At 47.4% G+C, this 21,528-nt stretch overlaps 1 protein-coding gene across 4 annotated transcripts in view; it reads right to left on the bottom strand.

Annotated features, from left to right (window-relative positions):
* The window catches only part of kif1b (kinesin family member 1B), a 51,025-nt gene that overhangs the window by 25,472 nt on the left and 4,025 nt on the right, over positions 1–21,528 (bottom strand). For 3 of the 4 annotated variants that reach the window (XM_076163339.1, XM_076163336.1, XM_076163337.1), the window contains exons 3-18: positions 10,199–10,275; positions 9,915–10,094; positions 9,584–9,652; positions 8,983–9,161; positions 8,281–8,392; positions 7,826–7,903; positions 7,672–7,737; positions 7,149–7,224; positions 6,633–6,711; positions 6,386–6,528; positions 3,782–3,915; positions 2,791–2,870; positions 2,246–2,321; positions 936–1,015; positions 290–396; positions 65–148 (exon numbers count right to left, since the gene is read on the bottom strand). In XM_076163339.1, the coding sequence (XP_076019454.1) occupies positions 65–148; positions 290–396; positions 936–1,015; positions 2,246–2,321; positions 2,791–2,870; positions 3,782–3,915; positions 6,386–6,528; positions 6,633–6,711; positions 7,149–7,224; positions 7,672–7,737; positions 7,826–7,903; positions 8,281–8,392; positions 8,983–9,161; positions 9,584–9,652; positions 9,915–10,094; positions 10,199–10,275 (1,620 nt within the window). Of the gene's footprint in view, positions 1–64; positions 149–289; positions 397–935; positions 1,016–2,245; positions 2,322–2,790; positions 2,871–3,781; positions 3,994–6,385; positions 6,529–6,632; positions 6,712–7,148; positions 7,225–7,671; positions 7,738–7,825; positions 7,904–8,280; positions 8,393–8,982; positions 9,162–9,583; positions 9,653–9,914; positions 10,095–10,198; positions 10,276–21,528 lie in introns of all 4 variants that reach the window. The other variant, XM_076163335.1, reaches the window with a different exon arrangement.

Raw genomic sequence — 21,528 nt, 5'->3', positions numbered from 1 at the left:
CGTCTATGTGAATGTAAACAAAGTCATCCATGGCTATTGGAAGAGCTGTACAATAGAAGTGTACCTGATCGAAGCTGGACAGCGTACTCAACACGCTTGCCGTTGACGTAGGTTTCCGATCCCTCACAGGGCACCAGCATGACGATGACTTCAGCAACAAGAGTTACAACCAGTCACCAGTGAGTCACAGCTCATTATCATTACATCTTTCAATGGCAAATGAACCATATAACATCTGCACTAGAACTACACACAAACAAGTAAACGACACCATAACACAGTGTCTCACCATCACCATTAGCATTCCTCTCGCTGTGGAAGATGCAGTGTTCCTCCTTGATGTGAGCGCCACTCAGAACGATGTCTTGTCGTCTCTCAGCATCTGCCTGACCCACCCTGGAACAATCACAGCAGCCATTTTAAGCTAATGAACACTTATTGTTCACACTGCTGGCAGCCATTTTGACAAAAGGTCTGCGGCAGAAGTTACATGGAGCCTTGTTTCAGAAAACAATGCTGCAGACATGTGACCGGTGTAAAACCACGTCACTGTTAGTCTGAAGGGTCCATTGCGTAAAAGAGGGCAGCATTTCTAAGATCTTTCATCTGGCATCCTATCGTCCATTTGTTGTGTCCCCAGGGCATCTCTGTAACTCAACACTCAACAGGAAGAATCTATACGGGAGAAGGGCGGGCAACAGGACAAAGAGTGTGTGTGTGTGTGTGGGGAGGGGGGGTAACTTTAGACCATAAAATGTTCATGATCAGTGGCAGACATTATCCAGCTTCCTTTGACTCTTAACTTGCCTCTGATGCAACATTTAAAAAAAAGAGAGATGAGACACTTTGTAGTTTTTCAGAGACACTGTCTGAGGGGAACTTCAAACCCTTCAACATCATCTGCTGCATTCCAATGTCATCCCAGTTTTAGTTACCGTGTGATTCCATCTTTGATGTAGTAGAGCAGACACTCTGACATGAGCGGATCCTCGTTCAGGTTTACCAGGTGTGGAGTCTGCAGAGGAGACACGGGCGTTACAAAGTTAACCACCAGCATCGTCTCTGAGGTTTTACTACTTTCAACAATATCAGCATATACCATGGCTATAAAATAGTAATAAGACCTACAGTGATGAACATGGACATACATGTTGCCAACCCTAGTGCTTGACAGATCTTCTACAGCTACTTGTCCCGTCTACCAACCTTCTTTGGGGAAAAGACCCCATTAAAGTCTGTATAGAGGTCGCACGGCTTCTCAGCGAAATGTTAAACCGTGGAGGCAGCCGTGGGTAAAGGAAGATAAAGATAAAGAGGTGGAAGACAGATGCATGTGAGCAAAGGAAGAAACAAAGAAAATAAGCAAAGGAGAGCAGTTCAAACATGTCTATACAGGGATCGGTTTCAAGGAAGAGAACTGAATGAAACTAAAGCCGATCTAGAGACAGCTGTTCCTGAATTGTACGCGATTTTAAGACAACGTATTTCATCCTCGGTCGAGATCATGAATGAAGCTGGCAAGCACACGGGAACACGTTTACTGGTCTCTATGTTACCGCCACAACAAGACGCCTCTTCTGGGAGATGCTGGAGAGGTAAGAGGAGTGCAGGGAATGTACCGCTGCCTGTAATTTAATAAGCCTCATGACAGCAGTAATAGCTCTAAGCAGCTAAAGGAAGGATTCGGCCATGAATAATCCAACATGTGGTTAAAACGGTCGGTGGAAGAGTCAGCTTCAAAGTATCTAAATACTGAATATTAATATAAAACCATCAGGTAAAACCGTATCACCTGATCTCACTCAGAGGTGAACTGGAACTAGACGTGTTCTATAGAAAGGGTTGGGAATATTTGACCAGAATTGAACTTGGAATTATCAACTACTACTTTATTCCTGTTGATGTTTTGGCACTCGAGAGCTACAAATGGGTTTAATGAGGGTGAACACTACTAAAGACGGTACGTTGGGGGCTAATTCTAGTCTAGGAAAGGCTCATTTATTATCTGCTGATAAAGTCAACAAACCTTCTTGACGGGAAAACAATCAAACTGCTCATCAAAAGACATTTCCTGGCTAAGCTGTGTACGTCGAGGAAGCAAAGGACAAAGGATGGAAAGAAAGACAGAGAGAATGATGAAAAAAGTGAAAGGAGCAGTGCAGAGGGAGTGGTGGAAGTTCATCAGCATCCATGGGAAAGAACAGTTACCATCAGTATCTGTGTTTGCGTTTGCGTTCTGTTCTACCTTTTTAGGAGAGAAAACGCCCAAAGTTCCTCCATCTTCTCGGATCGCGACGCCCATCTCTGCCAGCAAAGCCTCCCTGTTGCGAGTGAAAAACATTGATATGTTAAAGGGAATAAGATAGTAAGGTGAAGGAAGGATAGCTGTCTGTACATTTGTATTCAGCAGAGTGCCTCTGCTGTTAAACGGCAGGAGGGTGAGAGGCGACGGTGTGCAACATTACAGTAAGTGATTTGTGGTATGGCAACAGGCAGAGAATGGCACCGGTAAGACGCAGGAAGCCTCAGCTGGCCCACAGAAATATGGCTGACGATCGCAGCCGTAGACAACCGGGTCATAAGAGGGGAAAGGGTGCGAGAGGTAACGAGTGCAGCGGAGTGCGACGACAGAGAGGGGAGAGGAAATGAGACGAACGGGGGAGGAAAGTGGGACAAAGACCACAGAGGGTGAAAAGAGGGGAGAGAGAGGTGTGGGGGATGGAACGAGGGGCGAAGGCACACATATGACCTAATGAGAAGAAGAGCCAGAGCCAGACTCCCAGTACTGACCTCTCCATGCGGATAGACTCCGTCTTTCGCAATTTCTCTTCCCAGGTTTCATTGAGCTCAGCAATGATCTTCTCTGATTCCTGGAAAAATCATTGTGTAAGATACATTTTTAGAGGTGCAGTTGATACAAAAACAGACAGATTGGCTCATAATGCGAGACTCTAACAAACTATCTTTGGCATCTACAGTCTAGTAAGACTGTAGATGCCATAACATTAGCAGCTGAGATTGTTTCGATGTGGTTAATCCTTCCGTTCTAACCTTGCTGCCATCTACAGTCTAATGAACACTGATATTTGATGTGGTATATGTAACACAGAAATAAATCATCTATAAAATGTTGAAAACCAATGCCCTTCCTTGTATATTAAAGAATTTTGAAACAATGTGCCAGAACCTAGGTCTATATTTAAACATTTCCTTCATCCCACTCACAGCAAATGTTAAACTCTGTTATCTGAACAAGGAAGAGGGATGTTTGCCTCACTGATGCAACTAAAAGCCATCAAGATTGGATCTATTTCGGTCAATATTTCCTCCCTATCTGCGTCGGTGCCTGACGTCATTGGATGACGGCGAGTCTGACAGAGGCGCTGCCGTTGCTATGGAAACTGCAGCGCCTCGTGGCCGCTTGTGCAGTCGCCGTGCCGCCTTATGAACGTAGTGAGATGTACGAGCGAGCGTGACAGAGATGCAGAGCGCAGAGGCCAGATGGGGCCTGAGACACGGGAAGAGTGCCACGAAGAGAAGAAACACTTTGATCAAACTTAAGCCATCTGCTCTCTCCAAGTGTGTGTAAACGCTGATATGAATTATTTGAGATCTTATTATGTTTACTGATCTATTTACAAATGCTTGTGACTGAGGTTGATTTTGAAGAGGTGCAACAGGGATGAGACTATAATCAATTTGTCTTGTGCCACATGCTTGGAGACAGAAAAGGTTAAGATTTGGGATTTGTGGCCACAGGATCTGCTGGCTTGTTCTTTACCTTGAGCCTCTCGATAGCTTCCTCTCCTCCAGGAGTAGACATGATGCGTTCCTGGATGCTGGTGACCGACTGCAGAACCCCCTGGCTGTTCAGTGAGCCAGAGGACGGAGAGGCTGTCAGGGAGCCAATAGGGGCTGTGGAGAAATGGCCAGGTCGTTGGTTCTCTGAGGCTATCAAGTATCTATGCTTATTGTTCTGTATGTCTTTGAGGTCTGAGCCAACAGCAGGAGAGAGACACACAGAGAGAAAGAGGGGAGAGAGAGACAAGGGGAGGCCCAGGACGGGATGGGATGGGGAGAATAAACCACACACAATGTCGGAAACAAATAGCAAAAAAGGAAGAGAGGGGAAAAGGGAAATGGGGAAAGAGAGAAAGACAAAGGGGAGGAAAGACCAATGTAAGACACATGTTGTACAAGGGTCAAGACAATAACAGTATAATGGTAAACTACAGAGAGGAGCAGTTTTCACTACAGGTAGGTTTTTAGCCGCGTGCTTGCCAAGATTACAAGATAGATAGATAGATAGATAGATAGAGAGTGTCAGACACGGCCTCATTCTTCATCCTGCAGGGGAGCGACGGCAGCTTTTACTTTGCCCTCTGTTACAGCTCCCACAGGCCACAATTTATAACATCTGCTGTGCTATTTTGTCCCACGGGCCAGTGTAGCAGTATTAACAGCAATTAGCACTGAGCCCATCATTTGCAGTCGGTGCGATGTCAATGTTGAACTCTGATGTGAACGGGAATATACTGTGTGAAAACTGCTGTCAGTTCATCGACAAGAGGACGGGAGGGAGATGGAGCTGCAGAGAAGGAAGGAGGAGGAACGGAGGAAAGACACATGAAAGTTGCTGACACATGCTGCCAAATTCAGCCCGCCGGCCGCTTGCATCATTGACCGCACACACACACACACACACACACAGATCCAGCATATTCACACGCACCACAGCAGCCTCTGTAAAAAGGTCGGCCAGCTCGTGTCAACATAAAACGGACTCAAGGGCATCTGGAGCGAGCGGAGAGACTGCGCCAGGCACGAGGCAGAAACTTGTCCTCTCGACAGAACTTAAACGACTGCCTCCGTATAAATGATTTGGGAGCTGCTGACATTTATGAGGAAAAAAAATATGTACAGGTGCAGACAGCAGCGATATATAGAAGCTCCCCACTGCAGAAACAGTGGCCTGCGTCGAGGCTGTGTTGAAATAAAAGGCAAATGTGGTTGTGGATTGATTCTACAGTATTCTGCACCTGAGCCTCTACTTTTACTCTGGAACACTTTGGAGCTTTGGCGCAGTGACAAGGTGAAAAAGACAAGACAAGAGGGAGGTAACAACAGGGATCTTAGGAAGAAAAGAGAAGGCACACAAACTTACTATTCACTCAGGGCACACTGGTAAACTAACTAATCACTCCAAACTATCATAACACACTGGACACCAAGTATACCTGTGGTGTGGCTACTTAGCGTAACGTAATGTAAGATCGTGCACCTTTGCTTCTGTGGGTCTGAACCTCAGTTTGAGAACTGAGGAGTGACATTCTAAAGCCTTGAGCACTGTCGCCTGCTGTGGATAATTAGTAAAAAGAAAGAAAACAAAATAAAAGACAAGCTGTGGCAGGGAAAGAAGCTCCAAATGGTGAGAAAATGATGAAGGGTGGGAGGAGAGAGCGATGGCTACGGGGAGGGAGTTAGGAGGGTCAGTCGTCTGCTGCTGCACCCCCATCCGTCTGAAACATACAAGTCATACAAGCGCAAAGCATGCTAACCAGGCGGCATGCTAACCATCGCCGTATTAGCACAGCTCCAGAAGCATCGCACGGCTAAGTCTCATTACACCGAGCTGTCACTTCTCCAACATGCAAAGCCGCCGGGAGCAGAGTTAATATAAAGGGGAAAGGGGGCGGGGCATAAGCAAACGCTAACTATCATTATTAAGCGCTGGACAGTGCACGGCTACCACACGTATACACACATTTGACTCCACTTCCTGGGTTATCATCCCCCATAGGATCAACTGAGGGGAAGCAGGAGAAAATGAGACGGGTCAGACGTGAGGAGCAGTCAGATGAGGAGGAAGAGCTTACACACATTTCTGAGTTAGCAGCATGGAAATGGCAGGAAAAGGGATGAAGAATGGCACGGAATGACTCGTAAAAAGTGCCGTGTCATTAAGCGTGGTGGTCTGAGCAGGCATTAGTACCAAGGCAAGTTATTCATCAGTACAGTAATTAGACCTTATTAATGGGTGTATTATGTCTCTAATTGACTGGGCTGTGCGCCATTAGTCTTGTGTACGCCAAATGGAGTGTGATACTTTCATGTTGCTTTAAGCTGCTGTTTGTGTTGTCAACCATCAGCCAACATGTAACCATGCCCTCTGGAATAACATTTACATTAAGCTGTTAAGGCAAAATCCTAACTATTTTGAATGGAATACAATGCTAGTACACAATGGACACAAATCTGTATGATTGAAAGCAATGAGACAGTGAAGAAGGAGGAAGATGTTGCCAGCTTGTGGTTCGGCCCCCCGTGAGAGAGGAAGGAGCCATGTGGCTGCAGCTTTGGCCTGCTGTGGCAGCAAAGAACTCACTGTCCAGGATGTCTCCCAGGCCCTGGGCGCGGAGCAGCTCCTTCAGCCGAGCCACCTCGTCCTTCAGGTCACGCACCAGCTTGTTGTTGGGGTCCTCGTTGATGACAGCATTGCATTTGATGTTCTTGGCTCGGTCCGCGTAACTGAGATGATAAAGATAGAGACTTGTTTGTATAGCTGGCACAATTAACAGAGATTGGATTGAACTTATGAAGCAAATGTAATGTATGTCTTATGGGAGCCTTACCGGAGCGTGCTGAGGGTTTCATCATAATTGATGTCTGCAGGACTGAGAGCAGCGACCATAGCTGTTCTGGAGTTTCCACCTGAAGCAACCAGAAACAGAATATTTAACACTCGGTACATTTACATATATTAAGGTTGATTACGCTTTGATTAAGGCAATGAATCAATTTAATTCAAACCTCATATCCTGGACCATAACTCCACTAAAGTAAGTATTTACCTTCTTGTTAGACTGAGCTACTACGCTGATATGTCAGCTGAGATATACTGTACACCTCTCCTCCATCTGGTCTGAGGTTGTGCTTGTCTAGTTAGGTTGAAATACAGTCTGCTGACACTGTGCTTCTTAATCTGGCAGAGGATACGTTTCTCATTTTTCTATATCCAATTTTATATTACAAGATACAGATGCTTCCATTTCTCCTCTTCGCCATGAGTAAGTATTTTGCTACACTGCTACATTTATCACAGTATTGCTGCAGGTAGAGGATCTTATCATGCAATTTCTATTCCGTACCCAGGTTTTCCCTCAGCAGCCATGTGAGAACAGAGTCTCTGTACGGGATGAAGTCAGTCTTCTTCTTCTTCTTGCTCTGCAGTAGAAAGAATTTTAAAAAGCATTAGTTTGGTAGAAAATAACTGCTAACTGATGCTTATGTGTTCTGGGTTAAGTCCTGAAAATTAGAAATGAAAGGAAAGACGGGGACGATGTTGTAATGATTCGTGGCAAACACACAAAATGGAGAATTGTCTGGTAAAAAGGAGTGGAGGGCGTCCACATGGGAGGAATCACAGATGAATGAATGGTTGAACTATCAAAGCGTTTACCTTGCTGGTACAGTGATCCTGTGTAAGCAAGTGTTACCAGGGCAAAAAGAGAGAGAGAACAGGAGACATTACAGCATGCCAGACTGGGCATTCAACGCCCTGACAAGACAGGTACGAGCTGAATAGATTTAGGGAGAAGTTGAAGAGGAAGGAGGAAGAGAGAGAAGAGAGAGAGAGAAGACAACAACACACAGTGACACAAACACACTCACCACTTCAGCCAGGGCAGAGATAACCTTTCCTAATGTGGTCAGAGATTTGTTGATGTTTGCTCCCTCCTGCAATAACAAGGAAAATATGAATTGTGGTGATTCTGGTCGATTAATCTGCTGATGATGATGATGATAATGATGATGGGACTCTTACCTTTAGCCTGGTGCCTTTAGCTCCAGTGGAATCTGCTCGTTCGCTCCCAGCCAAGTCTACCAGGCTAATTTTGCTGACCTAGAATAGAAAGTGAATCCGTTTTAGAATGTGAGAGTGTGTCTCTAATAATATGAATGATTTCAAAAAGAGAAAAGACAAATGGGAGTGTAAAGCTCTCCAACATTTGGAAAACTACGGTCAAGATGCAGCTTGGCAGTAAAACTGATAGAGTAGCTTGATACAATAGGCATTGTGTTAACAGTCACACAGCATTCTTTGTGTCTCCACAGTCAGAGGAAATGCTGAAAGTCAAATGGGATATTATTCTTTTTTTCCTCCTCCATCGCCACTGACCAAGAGAGCCCTGGCGAGCATCTGAGGCCGGATCTGAGAGGCAAACTAAAATTCACTTCCCCGTACGTAAAGAATAAGCAGGATGATTCGCCTCTCCTGACCTTTTCTGTGGAGAGGTCCGTCTCGTTGTCGTGTTTCTTCTGCGTGAAGACGATGGTGAACACGGCGTGGGACCTGCTGCTGGTCTCGTTCATGTTCGTAGCTGCCACAGTTCTGCAGGACACACAAGGGTTAAGCATCTTTAGAACGTAAAGGAACGTAAAGAGATTCAACACATCTTCCTGAACACAACTTGAATAATCTCTGTAGCTTATTTTGGGCCCAGTATTCTTCAGTGGTCTCGCCTATTACAGAAGCTATGATTACTGGATTTCCCACCTGTTGGAGTGCTTTGAGTCTGGGGGATTATTTGGCGAGGCGGTGGAGGATATTTCTGTAGCAACACTAATATTAAACATAAATACACAAGGCGCACTTCAGAGGAAGAGCCACTGGGGAGATACGGACTGTACACGCCACGTTCTAGAAATAAGCCCTCTGAGTCAGCACGGGAAGATTAAGGCAGGGCTCACTCCTCCTCACAGGAGCTCCCGTGACAGGCGAACACACTGAGCACAGCAGCCATACACACACACAAACACACACACGCTGAGGAATCAAAGAAGGCCATGCCTCAATCTATACATCCATGAAGCTCCATTAAGAACGACATAATAACAACAGTCCCTGATACCAAACTATCATTAGCTTGCTCCGGGACCATCAGTGTGAGGATCAGGACCTCCACCATGTCAGAGACTCACCTAGCCTTGTTTCCTGCATCCATCAGGTCTGCGATGTCTGTGTAGGCGGTGACGGCGAGCTTGGACAGGTCCTCCACATAGGGACCGAGTAGGGGGTGCTCTCGTACTCGCAGGTTCCCTTTGTTTTTGGGGTTGAGTAAATCTCGTACCCGCTCACAGTAGATCTCCATGTAGCTGACCTAGAAACCGGTTCGAGAAAGTTCCAGATGATCAGTGAACAAGTCCCACTGCAACTCTCTAAAGCACCAGGATGTAAACTAATGTAAAGCAGGTGTGCAGAGGCCCAAGTGTGTTACTGTAAAGCAGACCATTTGGCATCTTCAGTGATTAATGAATGTTTTTATGTTGGAAGCATTAAAGCTAGGAACACAACATTTCTTTTCTATTAAACTGCAGATCTGCGTCAGGTTCATTTGAAGTCCTGCTTCAGAGACCCGCCCTTGTTTACGTGTTGAAGAAAGGAGGCCGGGAATGCTTTGGTAATCCCCCAAATTGAAAGTCAATGTAAAATCTGACTAATATGATCAGAGTCCCAGCATGGAGAAGACTAAAATAGAGTCACAGGCAGGGGGGGGGAAATAGAAACGACAGATAAACTCACCTCCACTGAGTAGGAGAGCTCCTCTTTGTTGTTGCTGTCATTGATTTTCTCAAACAGATCTTCACAGAGCTGAGAAGGAGACAAAGAAGATGATTTAGTGCCAATTAAGCGCATTTAGGTTCGTTAGAGGGAAGCCAACGGACGACCAACGGATTAACAAAATGCCCCCAGGACTACAGGGGACTGAAACGTAAGACTGTAAGGAGAGAAGGTACAGGATGGCTATACAGGAAACTTTGGTGAACATGGAATCTACATCTCTACATTCTAAATCTCTGCGACCTGGAGTCAAACCGTCACACCAACAAAGTGACTTCTTGCGGAAACGCACCATGGGAATGATGCCCTCCTGGCCCTCCTCCTGCTTGCCCATCATGGTGTAGGACTTGCCAGCTCCAGTCTGGCCATAAGCAAAGATGCAGACGTTGTAGCCCTCGAAGGCGTGTGCCAGCATCTCCTTGCCAATGTCATTGAACACCAGGTTCTGTGATGCAAAGCTGGGGTCCTCCGGCTGTGGGAAAGACAGAGAGATCATTGGAAATGTGGACAACTTCAATTGATACATTTTCCTTATTGGCAGCTGTTACAGACTTTAGAACAAAGGAAGGAATTTACCGTAGTGTGTGACCAGTAAGAGTAATCAAAGCTGAAAGTCTTTGCTGGTTCCTTCGGGGCTTTGGGGTTGCTTATAACTGTTACGGAAAGAAGAAAAAGAAAATGAACTTGTTTCATAACATCTAGTTTCAATGTGACTCTCGCTTTCATTCACTTTCATTCTGAGCGGTCCACAGCGTGAGGAATATGAAATTAGTTTGCTATCTCTACTGTTGTTGGAAAGGCCAGAACATCTTCCTCCTGTGTTTTCACAGCCAATGTCAATGCAGCAGTCATTTAAACTACAGTTTACTTTGGGAAATTGCTTCCCAAAATAAGCAGCTGGCCGTCCCTCTATGAGCCAAACTCCTCCCCAGCTGCTGACTCGGGTTTATACTTCACTGATTCAGCAACTGATAAAGTCATGAACCCCACCCAGTTTCATTCTGCACCTCTTTTTCAAATAGTAATGACGCACCACTTAAATATAAAACGTTTTTGCTCAGGTTCCTCATGTGAGCACGTTGAGATAAATATGGAACTGAAAGTCACATGAAGCAAAACTACAGAGCTGCTTGAGTCATAACATTGAACTCCACTCCCATTAAACCACAAACATCTGTTGTATGCAGCAAAAGGCCTGATGATGATGGTGATGATGATGATGACACCAGGTTCCTGCACTACCCCTTCATTCCTGATGGCCGCACACACATTTCTTAATGAACAGGAATCTGCAGCCACGCCTGGCATGTCATCCCTCCCAACCACGCTCGCTAGAACCCCCGGGACAAATGTTCAAGCTTTCCACACTGTGCACTCGATACGCAAAGGGAGAGAGAGGAAGAGGAGGTGCAGCTTCATGAGAATGTACAGAGATATTTGTAGATATCTACACCCCAGTTGTTCCTCACAGACAAACAGAAATCCTTCACAAAGCGGTGGAGAAAATGTGCGTAGGGATAAAAGCGGAGAGTTCGTTCAGGGTCGATGACGGACAGGATCGTACCGCCGCCGCCATCAGACGTGAGAGGGGAGGGGGAGGGAGGTGAGGAGGGGAAGCAGAGGGGAAACGGCTGGTGGAAAAATAAAGGTTTGAGCGACTCGAGTAACGGGAGCGCTGGTGGGGCCTAGCAACAAACCAAACAGAGCGGCAATAGAAACCAGAGACAGGATGGAGAGAAAACTCTGCTGCGTCTATATTTAGGGATCAGATCTTAGTAAGGAGTATTAACAGCATTTTCATCCCCTCGCATGCAAATCTCCAACGCAAGAGTGGATAAGCAGTAATTAACTCCTGCCGCCTGCAAATACCGCGCTCGGCTAATGGGCAAATTAAAGGCAGGTCTGGCTACTTGACACGAGGACGCTTGAGAGGCTTTGGAGTGAAGATGTCCCCTAAGCAGAGCGCCTCCGTGAGTGCTCGGAGGATTTCAGCGCGCTTATCAATAATGCAGGAGATGCGGAGAGACGGTGGATTGCATATCGCCCTCCGCGGGTCACAGGCTGACAGAAAAGCACAGCGTGTTCTCAGAAAGCCCAACGCCGGCTACTTCACACTGTACGCCATGATGAATACTGCAGATGTTAACTGTGCTGAAAGCCACTAAAGCTACAAAAAGGTTCAACCTGTGCTTTTGTTTGCGTTACTCTATAGTCATCAAACCGCTTCATCTGAGCTGCGGCGGCGTCCATGTTGGGGGTGCTGGAGGAGGAGGAGACGGCGGCACAGGGAGCTAAATAAATCCCAATTTCACCCCTGACCTGCCTCCAAACAGAAACTGGAGCCGGGGGAAACCGAGGGGGGATTTAAGTTACCGGTTCCCCTGTTCCTCTTTCCTAGAACAATCTACAGCCGCCGTTAATGAGCGGGTCGGTCTAAGCTCCGTGCCGCTGCCAACGGTAACTCAGCAGTAAAAACAGAAAGACGATACGGTGGCACGTTGGGGGCACGTGGACGTTGGGATGACCGTGACGGGCCGACAAATAGCCTTCGCTCTTATTTGGTCGTTAATTACAGAATCTCTGAGCGTTCCTTTGTTATGATGAATTATCTCATCCTTAGTGGAAGCTCAGAATCAGTCAAGACTCCAGACATGTCTAGCAATCAGGTTGAGTTTCTCCTGCTGGTCACAAATATGCAGAAGGTATTGTCATGAGCGAGTCGCAGGACAGATCCGTCCCCGGCAGGCTCACTCGCTGCCCTGACATCACACATGGACGTTATATCCGTGGACATGTTCTCACATTCCTCCATCCTGAACAATAGCAGGAACTTTCCCTGAGTGTGTGTGTGTGTGTGTGTGTGTGTGTGTGTGTGTGTGTGTGTGTGTGTGTGCGTGTGCGTGCGTGTGTGTGTGTGTGTGAGAAAGGGGGCTTGAGCCTACTTTTCCTGGTTCAGTCTGGGGGGGCTTTTTACAAAAACAAAGGAAATGGCTAAGCTACAGCTATCCAAGTGTAAACACACACACACACACACACACACACACACCGACACACACACACACACACCCAGCAGCAGCAGCTAGTGGGAGATTTGAGCCGAGAGGTGATTCATGCTCACGACAGGCATGGACGTCTCTGCCCACACCGACGCTTTCAGAACAGATAGCTGCCTGAGCCGTGTGTGTGTGTGTGTGTGTGTGTGTGAGTCAGTGTGTGTGTGTGCGTCATGAGAGTGGGTTTCTCATAATGGAGTCTCTAAAAGTGGATCAAGGGCAGGGATGTAAAAAGAAACATATATAACCCAAATAGAACAACAGCACCGTGGTCTGTAGACGGAGATGTAACAGCTTCAGCTCCACAACTTCACACCTCTGATCATCGATTGTCACTAAACGTTGAATTCTACCCTCGGATGAATGTGCAGAACAACAGCGTGACTCATCCCGCTTTGTCGCTGGATTCGTTCTCTTTCACGTGGACGCGTCTCCGCGCCGGTAACCAGGATGTCCAAGTGATGAACTCTTGCTTTCCATTTATAGTCCTGTATTCCCAGCAGAGTCACACTCTGGACTTAAAATGGGAGACACATCCTCCTGCCTCACAAACAACGTCATCGCTCTCTGCCTTTCTCATGGCAACAGGTATCAGAATCCCGTTGCCATAACAACCTCAACTTGGCAGAGACGGGGGGGAGAGAGAGAGAGAGAGAGGGAGGGAGAGAGAGAGAGAGAGAGAGAGATGCGGCACATTGCATTCTGCTTCCTCCCGTCTCAGCCCTCATCCATTGCCGCTCTGGAGGAATTACACAGAGGTGAAGTTAAATCCAGGTTTAGGAACAATTACAATTGTTGCTTAAACCGTGATTTCATGGTTCAAATCCTTTAAAACTACAGAAAGATGAAAAGAGGTAAAAGAATTAGGATTAGTACCTCAGACATTAAGCTTCTTACAACGCCAGACCCCTCAGGCAACACCAGGGACGACTATGAGCAACACACAACACTGTGGAGTAAAGGGAACGAAGGTAGTATAAGAATTGACTATGGTTCGTGTTCTTAAAGCCACCTCAAACAACATCTGGCCTTTAATTCCATGAATACACGACTGCAGATCTATAGAATAGTATGAATTAAACATTTGCAGCGGCCATATTGTGTCCAATAAGTCAAACCCAGGCTGCTGTGTGTCGTTCTGCCACACCTCTGCACTTCCACTTCCTCTTCCGCAGCACATACAGTAGGACTAATAAGGAAGCTGGAACGCCACGGGAGCTCTGCGCTGCCAGGCAGGGAGGATACCGGCTAACGAACCGCATCCTGCCATCTAAAGAACATCACTCAGCTGGTTGTAGCCAGCAGACATTTTGTGCCCCGGCGTTCAACATGGGGGCCGTAATCCTTCCAGGGAAAGCAAAAGGCGACCCCAGTAATTAGTCTGTTAGGTCTCTGAACGCCAGATGGGGACCATCAGCCAGCGAGCGAGCGAGCGAGCGATTGGGCGAGCTGCGTTCACCTGAGACGGGAGGACGAGCAGGGGGGGTAAAATGGCCGAACATGTCTGCCTTTCTCCTCCAATGACCCTCCAAGGACCCGCTGGCTGTTAGAGTGAGCCGATCAATAAGCTGCTAGAGGAGGAGGGCGCTGTCCTGGATCACAAGCAGGGAGTGAAGGAGGAAAGGGAACGCACATGAAAGAAAGATGGAAAATCACCCAGTTTGCATTTTTATATTGCAAAACTGGAATTTTAATATCATCCCTGAGGTCTGTGTGCACTGGAGAACAGCGTTTCATTAAATGGTCTCAGAGGAGTCCAGAATAACGTTTATACGCAAAGTGAAAATGCTGCTGGTGTAAATATTTACACTTGACATTCACTTCACACAGAGTCGACAACGTTTCCCTGTGAAATCGATGCTAGGGTGCTGAGCTCACAGCCGCCTACAGGGGGAGAGATGAGTCTTTACTCATTAGTCAGAGCCTCAAGTATTAATTAAATTGTTTTATGTTTCACCCCCAAGTGCAGTTAAAGGGGAAACATTGAGTGAACCTTATTGGCCGTGGACCTGCTCTGCGTTCGTCTCAACACTCCTGGGCTCAGAGTGTGTGTAGCGTTGTCGGGGATGTGGCCGTCGCTGAACGCAGCTCAAGGCCGAAAGCTATAAGTAGCATCTGAGCGCTGGTGGACGCATTCGCCAAACAGCTGAGCTCGTTGCAGCCACAACACTGGACATACAACATTTCCAAAACAGAAACGGCCATGTGGCGTCTTCATCACCGCCTCAGATAGCAGTGTGAGCTTGTATCCAGCTCAGGAAACGGCACAGGGGCGTTAATTAAAACATGCCAGCGCTGTTTCAATGTTCCAAAATGAACAACATGGAACTTTGCAGGCAAGCTGACGAATTAGCTTAGCATGGAAATCTGCTTTTGTCCTAATAGAAGTCAGATTAATGTCACAAAGACAAAAAGCACAACTTTGTTCGCCCATTCCTAAAAGGTGAAGTACTGTAACCCTGGTTGAAGCTTTGCATTCCCACTAACAGATCCTCTTCCTACTCGGGAGGCCGATCACGTCATTCCTCTGTGTGGACTGGGAGAGAGGAGAGGGCAGAAAAAGCACAGGAAGACACCAGAACAATGCTCTGAAAGCAGGGTATCGCCGCTAACAACAGAGCCGGCAAAGCGCATGAGGTAATCTGTTATGACAAGTCTTTATGTGCACGGCCCCCCTTATGTGCACGGCCCCCCCTAATACAGACAATGAGCCCGTTCATGCCGGCCTAACCCCCCCCCCCCCCCCAAATGAAAACATGTCTCTGCTTCTGCTTATACTTTAATGTAAACAACCAAAGGGACTGGACGGCACTTCATTAAAGGTGTTAAGGTGCATTGTGGTGTTAATTCAAGCGGAATCAATCTGCAGTAATAGCAATAATCAATCGTTTTGGGCAAAATCAAACACGTTATCGGGTCTCTAGTCCCATCTATCAACCAAATTCAGGCGGAAAGAGCGACTCGAGTGTGTGAGCAGGTGAAGCAGTGTGACTTGCAAACACGTTCAGTAAACATTGTGAAGCCTGTGTGTGTGTGTGTGTGTGTGTGTGTGTGTGTGTGTGTGTGTGTGTGTGTGTGTGTGTGTGTGTGTGTGTGTGTGTGTGTGTGTGTGTGTGTGTGTGGAGAGGCTGACGCGTCATCCCGTCTTCACAAGTGTGTGTCGGTGCACGGGATGGAAATTGTTTCACGCCATCATTTAGATGTTTGACAAACTGTTAAATTGGTAATAAGCTTGAAATTAGAGTTTGGTTCTCTCTCGTTAGGAGCTTAATTGGTCCAAATGAGTCCAAGCAGGATGGCAGAACATCGCACAACAGCAATGGCTTCCTTCAGCTGGAAGTATATCATATGTGTTAACATTTTATTTACATATTCTGTTTTCTTTCTAAAGCATTAAATTGTTCCCCAAGTGATCAGAATTGAATTGAAACACCTTGAAGCCCAACATCTACACTGAATGTAAAGATTGTAGAGATGTGTGTCCCAGATGTGTGTTATATTCCTTGTGAGCGTCCTGAGCGTCACTCTGGGTAAGTGTGTCACTAAATGTCACACAGTAACATGGCTGTGGGTCGTCCCGCGGTGGGAAAGGGCAGAGCCTCGTCCTGTACGCCAGCTGTTCTAACTCTGACTTCTGTCTATTTATACGGCGGCAGGTGGCAGCTGGTGCTTCACATGCCGACAGGCCGGCAGTGACAGGAAGGAATGGGCAGATTTCAACCGGCCCAACCTTTCCGCCGCGCTCGCTGCCAGAGAGCGGAGAATCACTCCGGCCCGCAGACAGGGCCGTCTGATATTAGCGGCTCACACAGACGCACACTGAGTACAGGATGACAGAGACTAAATAGAGGCTTCTAGAAACAACCAGACAGAGAAAACATGCTAAGCCAGCAGGACTCCATTCAGAGGCTAAACAAACACAGAAGTACAACAAAGCCAGCGGGATCTCTGCCAGCCTCTCAGGTGATGACACAGGGGGTTAACACACACACACACACACACACACACACACACACACACACACACACACACACACACACACACACACACACACACACACACACACACACACACACACACACACACACACACACACACACACACACACACACACACACACACACACACACACACACACACACACACACACACACACACACACACACACACACACGAAATCAGAGCTGACACAATAACAAATCTCCACATTACATTCCTATAGCCGTGCTTATAGTCCGACCCTAACCTGGACACGTCCGCAGCTTAGCCCGTAAACATATTTGTCATTTACACCTCAATGTTAACATGAATAAACTGATACAGGATCTGCAGTGGAGAGATTCCAGCCCTGAGGGGGTCTCAGTCATGGAGCAGGTCCAGGGAGGACACTCTCCGCTCTGCAGGTGCTGCCTCAAAAGGTCAGAGGTCTTACAAAACACATCCTGTGGAGCGGGAGGCTACAGTAAAGACGTCGGCGGCGTGAGACCACTCCGCTATTTCCCAGGTTAATAATAGAAGTGAGTGTGATTAGAATTCAGGTCTTCACATCTTCACATCTTCACACCGGCCTTTGGGGAAATAAGGAGACAAAGCAAGGTAAACAAATAAACAGCTTCAAAGACCCCTGCCAGAAAATCTCTAAATATCTGCTTTCACAAAAGAGGGAAGTAATTGAACTTATCAGCTGGAGTCGTGTTATCAACACCCGGGGTGAGACGACCGAGACGCCATTCAATATCACACAAATAAGCTGGAGGAAGATGAGACTCTGCTGTGGAAACCGTAATCAAACTCCTCTGACATTGGAGGGATGCTGAGCTCCGGAGCCCGGACGGAGTTCACCTCTGCCGCTGAGGCTCACAGCTGGCTCACAGTATGAGTTAGTGCCTTGCTCAACTGTCCATCAACACAGGAGTAGGTCTGAGGCTAAATCTCCCCCCGTCCCTAAAAACAGACCGGGCAGGAGTCCATCAGCGCCCGCACTAAGAGCCGCAATAACCTCAATCATTCAGCCTCACAAAACCTCACCGCGGGTCGGGTCAGCGCCGCTATGTGTAACCCCGGCGCGGCGGGGAACGACAACAGAGTGCACAGGCGGGAGCGCTGAGGCTCGGGCGGTCGCTCCTCGCAGCGGGCGACCATTTTACAGAGCGCTGACCTGGATTTTCTTCAACCAGCCTCTGCTCACACAGCCCAGTCGCACTTTAAATGCACGCCGTCTTTATGTAAGCGTCATGACATCATCCTTTCCAGCACATTTAACGACGGCTAGATACCAAACATTCATGAGGTGAAGAGAAGCTGCCTAACATGCTCGTCCTGATCAACAAAGACACACAAATCATAAACACTTGATGTTTGCAGCTAATGTCAGGTGTGTGTGTGTGTGTGTGTGTGTGTGTGTGTGTGTGTGTGTGTGTGTGTGTGTGTGTGTGTGTGTGTGTGTACCACTAATTGCAATTAGGAGCACAGCCTTCACGCCGCAGCATGAGACAGCTCAGCTCGGTTTTGGAGCTGTGGAGGTTTGTCTGAGCCAACCAGAGCAAAGGTCAGCTTTCCCCCCAACATATTAATTAGGGTTTCAAAATAATATGATCCTAACAGCCCACGTTTTACTTCCTGAGTGATACAGAGTGAGCGCCGCGCCACCGCCGCCCGCTCACCCGTGCCCGGACTGCAAAGCTCTGCAGCCAGCCTGTGAATCCATCCGCTGAGAGTGTGGGAGAGAAACCAACTCGGCCTCCAAAAGGGAGCCACAAAGACACACACACATACAGTACACACACACACACACTGGCTTTCTTGAATGTGGGAAAGTCCAGTCTGTTCGCGTGACTTCATGTAATGAGCCCAAAGTGGAGGTGAATAGGGGCGAGCAGGCGGCGCCGTGACCACAAAACAAACGCGCCATTTTCTGCCTTTTTAGCCGCTGCTTCCCTCGAGTCACGGAGCACGACCCTGTTTAGAGAGCCGGGTGACGTGGAGAGGAGAGAGTGACGTGCAGAGGGGACAGAGTGATGAGGAGAGAGGAGAGAGTGACGTGGAGAGGACAGAGTGATGAGGAGAGAGGAGAGAGTGACGTGCAGAGGGGGCAGAGTGATGAGGAGAGAGGAGAGAGTGACGTGGAGAGGACAGAGTGATGAGGAGAGAGGAGAGCAAACAGAGTGACTGACGACGGCACATTATGTTCCGGAGTAAACCCAATGCTACGTAATGAAAATGTATATTCAGCCACAGAAACACACACGAGTGCTTGAGAGAGATTCCAGTGACACGACTGTCAATTAAAAAGGAAACCAGGTTAGACACTATTATAGTTAAATAGTAGCGACATCTTAACATGACTTATTTTGTGTTGTTCTGTTCCATTAATAACCAGCAGCAGCTCCATCCAGACGTTGTGAGAATGCAAACCCTGTACATTTTCTGTAGATGTTTACTGATGATGATGATGATGCAATGCCCCACCTTCATCTTATCACAGAAACATCTCTGTGATGCTGCCTCACACTCTCCTGCACGCCGGTTCACAGCGGCTTTTACCGTCCCTGCTGCTATAGCGACGCCTGTTACCCCCCCCCCCCACACCAGCCAGCCCTGATCCTCTTCTCTCCTCTCCTCTTCCACCCGCCGTTTGCATGAGGTAAGCACTGAAACGCTGCTGCTGCTCCGTCATCATTATGCTATGTGCCAGAGCCTTTGCGGTGAAATCAAATATTCGCAGAGCCGACACAAGGTCAGTACGTCCATATAAGGGCTCGGCGTGACTAATCAGCACTTATGGGAACGTTCAATGTTTGGTCAAGTCCTTTGTTTGTAGCCATCTGTAGCCAATCCTGAGGCCCTTTGATGTTAACATGCCAACAACCTGAGCAGCTACAGTGTAACAGATGACATCATTACTATGTGAGCGATCTAGGTCCCTTAGATGTTTCCAGATTAGATAAGAAACTCATTTAGGCTTTTTATAGTTTGGTGCAGGTAAACAAAGTGGGTTACTTGTTTTCTTAACTTTATCTCCTCAACACTGAAGCAAAATGGCAATGAGCAACAAACATGTAGGAGGTGAAAGGTCAGCACAAGTAGAGGAGTGAAAGCCACAAGTGGTGTGGTCTTCAGACGGTCAAGAGCTGAAACCACAATGCAGTGAGAGAAGCCATTCATCCCTTTCACCTTCTGACCTCTTCCATAGCGAGCACACTCCAGCAGACTGCACCTTGTTTGCCGACTCATGCTGTGGTTTTTATTTCCAAACACTTACTGACGAAGAAACATCTCGTTTCTAACAAAACCTGATTGCCAGACTTCAAGTTACATTTAACCTTTTACACCAACATTCTCCAAAACATTAACAACCGTCTACAATTCAATTGAAATCACCATCAAACCCTCAGTGTTACAAATCGCTGCAATGAGACCCAGACTTTAAAGGGTACACGGAGGAAGTGGGACATTTTTCCATTTATTCGACAAACAGCAGAAGAAAGCCTTTGCTGTTGCCCTGACGACACAGTGAGGAAACAAGCCAGCTGAAGATGAGCTGGGTTCAATCATAAACGACTCCTTGTGAAAAGATTCCTGTTTCGTTTTGTGCTGCACAGATTATGGGAAGCAAACGCAGCGCCAGATTAAACAGAATTAAATTTTTAGTGCTTGGGCTCTTTGGGCAAAACAACTCTAAGTGTGTTATCCAAACACGCATTTGCCTCTCTGGACTGAACCCCTCGTGACACATTAGGAGCCGATAACAGACATCTGTCTCCCTCCTCATTAGGGCGTCGCTCTGGAATGTCTGCATCTGCTCTGTGAGCAGTGTGTGTGGGCAATTGTTTGTCACTTCAAAACAAACCCAGTGTGAGACGGTGGAGACTGTAACACCACGACTGTGTGTGCGCACACCTACGAGGGTCACAGGGATTATGGCGGCGGGGCGTGGCGTCTTGAGGCACACGGGCAGATTAGCGGCTCTAATCAGGTCAATCGGGCCTGCTGTGGCCAGGTTGACCTTCTCCCTTCTCCCTTCTGCCCGTTTCACTGCCACTCGTCTTGCCAGTGTTCTCTCAGTCGGTCACGATCCAGACGAATGCGTTGGGCTCTCATTGACATTTCTGCGGTGTGGTCGGCTTCCTCTGATGTGTAACTGACACTGGGGCTCTGCTCGTCCCTCCCTGCAGGGTTTTTGTAAGGTCACCATCCACTTAGCTCGCTGCGAGAGAACATTCAGCACAATTGTATCTGAAAGGTGCAGGCTTTACCGATACGGTGACCTTCTGCATGTTCTGCCAATTTGTCAGTGCGCTTTGAGCCGAGACGGGCGACATGACGGAGCGTCCGGCTCTTTAAACACAACTAGACTGGTATCTAGCATCTATCAAGGCAATAAATCAGCTTTCAAGTGTGCCTAATCTGAGTAGCAGCCGTGGATTACACAACCATCTATCGATTTATTCAGGTACGTCTGCGTGTTAATGGGAGTATGCCACCTCCACATGCGTGTCCCCAATGGTTGCCCAATACTGCAATTACGCAACACCTTGTGTTTACTTGCAGAGCGGTGGTCTCCTGTTGATTCCGTGCGTGTTTTGTCTTTAACCAGACTAAGAACAAACACCCGGGAGATCTGAGTTCATGCATGAGCACAAACGCGCTGATAGAATCGACTGAGGGGCCCAATCAGCCACTAATTGGTCACAACCGCCGTCGACACGTTCATTGAGCTGGGAACTGTGTACGTCCTCTGACAGTCAGCTGATGCACGACCACATCCTCCTCCACTAGAGTTACGCACATTATTCAGCAGCATCGGCATCTAGAGCCTCAGAGAAACCATTTGAAAGGAGGTTTGTTCTGTCT

The sequence above is a fragment of the Genypterus blacodes genome, unplaced genomic scaffold, assembly GCF_046128005.1.
Source record: "Genypterus blacodes isolate CSIRO-AG114 ecotype Tasmania unplaced genomic scaffold, CSIRO-AGI_Gbla_v1 ptg000131l_1, whole genome shotgun sequence".
NCBI lineage: Eukaryota > Metazoa > Chordata > Actinopteri > Ophidiiformes > Ophidiidae > Genypterus > Genypterus blacodes.
This window is presented reverse-complemented; position numbering and strand designations above follow the sequence as displayed.